General features: G+C 33.2%; 1 protein-coding gene across 1 annotated transcript in view; it reads right to left on the reverse strand.

Annotated features, from left to right (window-relative positions):
- LOC145307442 (beta-1,3-galactosyltransferase 1-like) overlaps nt 1-3,566 on the reverse strand; it is a 23,661-nt gene extending 20,095 nt beyond the window's left edge. The window contains exons 1-2 of the mRNA XM_080149886.1: nt 3,470-3,566; nt 997-1,047 (exon numbers count right to left, since the gene is read on the reverse strand). Coding sequence (XP_080006012.1) covers nt 997-1,047; nt 3,470-3,559 — 141 coding nt within the window. The 5' untranslated portion in view covers nt 3,560-3,566. The remainder of the gene's footprint in view (nt 1-996; nt 1,048-3,469) is intronic.
- Nucleotides 3,567-4,760: the final 1,194 nt, after the last annotated feature.

Genomic DNA, 4,760 nt, shown 5'->3' on the forward strand with positions numbered 1-4,760 from the left:
GTACATCCACATGTTGATTTTTAACTTTTTTAACAACAATTTGTATGTGATATAATCATCCAATTTATCTGATTTTTAGAGTACTGATTCCTATTACAATAAGGTACAATGCTATGTGCGAAGCATCTCTATAATCAAGTCCTAAAAATGTCAGTATGTCCTTAAACAGTATTCTGTATTTAAGAAATTTTTGCAACAAATTTACGTATAATTTTGTCAAAACTAATATGTTATATTTTGTAAATTCAGTTCTGACACTTTATAAGAGTTAATGTTTGTTTGTCCTACCATTTCAGTGCTTCGCTTTTATGGATGTTGTCATCCTTGTTATCGTATTTAATACGAGAAAGTCTAAATTACAGCATTTATTTTAAATAGTTATTTCTCGCATCGTATTATAAACAGCTTTCCGCGGATATAAAATGTACAATTATAAGATTAAAACCAGTTTTTTTAGCCCGTGCCTTTGGCTTATTATTGTACATTTTTATATTCGTAGAAAGCTGGATATAATACGATGCTAGACATAGTTTTTTTTGTATTAATGAGAACCGGTTCCTATCCACCGGATTCGAATGAATACGAGAATATGCCTTACAGTATGATTTTTGAGGGATATGCGCGAGTGAGAAAGAAAAGCCCTAAAAAAGAGATGGATAATCACTCGTTTTTATGACATCACATTGAGCGACTTTAAGCGTTTTCTCAGTGCGTCTTTGTGTGAAATCACCAACAAAAATCAGAGAGAGAGGGGACAATGGACTGTTTATTACACTAGTCCCCAAAGTTTTATAATAATGTTTTCTTATTCGTTTCCTTAATAACTTTGGGGACTTTATTGAGTGTTCAATTGTTCAACAACTTATTTTAATCTACAGACTGGGAAATTATGGGTGTCATTATTGGGGATGTACATCCATTTATCGGCCATTGTCTTATCCCTTTAGATCCTTGGAGAAAACTAAATATATCCTACCGTGAGAATATATATCTTACCGTGAGAACCACAATTATTGTCAGAAGGAATATAAAAACCACATATCCAGTCTAGAAAAAATAATAATTATTTCTTGTATTATAAATAGCTTTCCGCGGATATAAAATGTACAATTATAAGATTAAAACCAGTTTTTTAGCCCGTGACTTTGTACATTTTATATCCGCGGAAAGCTGTTCATATCTTGTGTAAAATAATAGTCATTTCTCGCCTCGTATTTTAAACAGCTTTCCGCTGATGTAAAATGTACAATTATAAGATTAACACCAGTTTTTTTAGCCCGTGCACATGCCTTTATACATTTTATATCCGCGGAAAGCTGTTCATATCTTTTGTAAAATAATAGTTATTTCATGCATCGTATTTTAAACAGCTTTCCGCGGATATAAAATGTACAATTATAAGATTAAAACCAGTTTTTTAGCCCCGAGGTGCCGAAGCCTTTTAAATAATAATAGTTATTTATCGCATTGTATTTTAACAGCTTTCCGCCGATATAAAAATGTACAATTATAAGATTAAAACCAGTTTTTTAGCCCGTGCCCATGCCTTTATACATTTTATATCCGCGGAAAGCTGTTCATATGTTCTGTAAAATAATAGTTATTTCTCGCATCGTATTATAAACAGTTTTCCACGGATATAAAATGTACAATTATAAGATTAAAACCAGTTTTTTAGCCCGTGCCCATGCCTTTATACATTTTATATCCGCGGAAAGCTGTTCATATCTTCTGTAAAATAATAGTTATTTCTTGCATCGTATTTTAAACAGCTTTCCGCGGATATAAAATGTACAATTATAAGATTAAAACCAGTTTTTTAGCCCTGAGATGCCAAATCCTCTTAAATGATAAATGTAAATAGCGGCTACTACCCCCATTTTTACTGTATTTCTATGGGGTTGGTGGAGATACCCTCTCCCAAAATAGTTTAAAACCTTCCCAGTTCTCATGACCTATAAGAATCTTTTGGAATAGTCCCTTTCGTGGCAACGCCCCTTAAGGGGCGATTCGTTGTATTGTTAAAATGGCTTTTTATAGGTTATTTTAGGTTAGGTTAGGTTATATTTGGTTAGGTGATTGCCCCACGGTGTTAGGCAATTGGCCCCTTAGGGTTAGAGCCCCCGCAGGGGCTAGAAATAGGAGAAAAGCTACTGTGAAAAATACGAAGAATCGCCCCTTAAGGTGCGTTGCCACCAAAGGGACTATGCCCGAATCTTTACTGTAAAGGAGACAAGAAATTGGCGAGATCTTTCGGTACAGACAGACATCCTGTTACTTTTATAAAGTGATACACAAGGAGGTAGGTAACATTAATTACACTGGTACCCAAAGTTTTATAAACTTCTTCTCTAATTTCAATCCTTATACTAAAGTAACAGGATGTTTGTCTGTGTGTCTGTGTATCTGTACCGAAGAATCTCGCTAACCGCTGAAACTTTTGGGTTCTCCTTAACAGGGTAGATTCTCATAAGTCCCGGGAAAGTTTATAACTATTTTGGGGGAGGGTACCACCACCCTCCCAAGAGAAAAAAAAACACGAAATTTTTGTTACGTACTCGATTTTAGAAAGAGAGTTCAACGCCAACATACACGTCAAATGCAAGATAGACATATTTTAAATATAAAAAAAAACATTTAAAGTGCCACTAGAGGCCTCTAGGGGCGTAGCCGCTAGTGCTTAAATATTTAGGTAAACTTGATTGGTTGGTTCAAACATTTCAACAAATTTTGTTTATTATCATTGGGGATGCGCATAAATTTATCGTGTATTGTCTTATTCCTTAAAATCCATATTAATCTTCGCTTTTATTGATGTTATCATCCTTGTTTATTTAATCTTACAATAAGCTGGCTAATTTTGCCTATAAAAAATAACAAAATAGCCTCTAGGACAAAATAGCCTCGGACAAAATAGCTTCTAGAACAAAATAGCTTCTAGGACAAAATAGCCTAGGAAAAAATAGCTTCTAGGACAAAATAGCCTCTAGGTCAAAATAGCCTCTAGGTCAAAATAGCCTCTAGGACAAAATAGCCTCGGACAAAATAAAAGAAATTAAAATTGTAAAATATTTCCCAACAACTTTTTGTAAAATCCACCATATTAGAAATTGTTTAGAATTAGAATTTCGGGAATTTATTATTTATTTTCTTTTTAAAATCTTTAATTTAGGTTATATGGTTAGGGGGCCGAGCGCGATTAGGCAGGCTAGGGGGCTGATCGCTGCGGCCATGATCATTATTATCAGTTGAGGCTATTATGTCCTAGGCTATTTTGTCAAAGCTCCTTATAAAATTCTTGAACACAGTAATAGTGTCTGACTGATTATAACGTAACAAAAAAAAATTAGCCAATGAGAGGCCGTTATCGACAAATGGTAAAATTTATAGTGGTCTCTCATTGGCTAATTTTTTTTGTTACGTCATAATCAGTCAGACACTATTACTGCGTTCAAATTCTTCAGCTTACAAGTATTAGCGTTCTGTGTGGATGGATGAATTGTTCTATCTTTTTCAAACTTGATGTCAATTTTATCCTCATTGTAAATTTGTTTTCCATTACATTTTTATCTGAAAATATATTTTGTTATTCACTAGTTTCATATGTAAAAGTTACAGGATGTTAAATAAAGAACTCAAAGTACACTAAAGTTCCCAAAGTACATAAAAGTACACAAAGTACAATAAAGTACCAAAAGTACACTAAGATGCAAAAGAACATAAAAGTACACAAAGCTCAATAAAGTACCCAAAGTACACTAAGATACACAAAGTACATAAAAGTACACAAAGTACAATAAAGTACCCAAAGTACACTAAGATGCCCAAAGAACATAAAAGTACACAAAGTACAATAAAGTACCAAAAGTTAACTAAGATACCCAAAGTACACTAAAGTTCCTTAAGTAAACTAAGATACCCAAAGTACATAGAAGTACACAAAGGACAATAAAGTACACAAAGTACATTAAGATACCCAAAGCACATGAAAGTACACAAAGGACAGTAAAGTACTCAAAGTACATTAAGATACCCAAAGTACATAAAAGTATACAAAGGACAGTAAAGTACTCAAAGTACATTAAAATACCCAAAGTACATAAAAGTACACAAAGGACAATAAAGTACCTAAAGTTCACTAAAGTACACAAAGTACCAATCTGTACCAAAAGATCTCGCTAACCGCTAAATCGATATGGTTCCTCTTAAAAAATAAGCTCCTCATAGGTCCAGGGAAGGTTTTCAACTATTTTGGAGAAGGGTACGTACACCGTTCCAAGATTAAATGCCCCTGAATCCCCGAATTTTTTGTATACTTTTTTCCAGTATGGCTTCGAAACTGATAAATTTTTTTTTGCTGGATTAGAGCCGGTTCTCAGCCATACTGAAAAATCAAGTATAGCATCGTATTACAGACAATTTTACACGACTAATAAAAAAATAAAAATCACAAAACTAATACCAGTTGTATATATTTTATCATATATTTTCTTTCATTTTACTATCTGCGGAAAGATGTCTATAATATAATACGGACATTTTGGTAATGATTTTAGAGTTACTACGCTTTCTAAATTGTTTCTAACTATTACAAGAATATATCATATCTAAGTTTGAAATCGATAGGACATTCTAACATGTCTAAATTAACGATAAGAGCTTTCTGTTGCCATTAGAATAGCTTTGCTAAACTTCTTAAATACAGAATACTGTTTAAGGCATACTAACGTTTTTAGGTCGTGATTATAGAGATGCTTTGC

This window comes from Acartia tonsa, chromosome 15, assembly GCF_053477335.1.
Source record: "Acartia tonsa isolate MP-2025a chromosome 15, ASM5347733v1, whole genome shotgun sequence".
NCBI lineage: Eukaryota > Metazoa > Arthropoda > Copepoda > Calanoida > Acartiidae > Acartia > Acartia tonsa.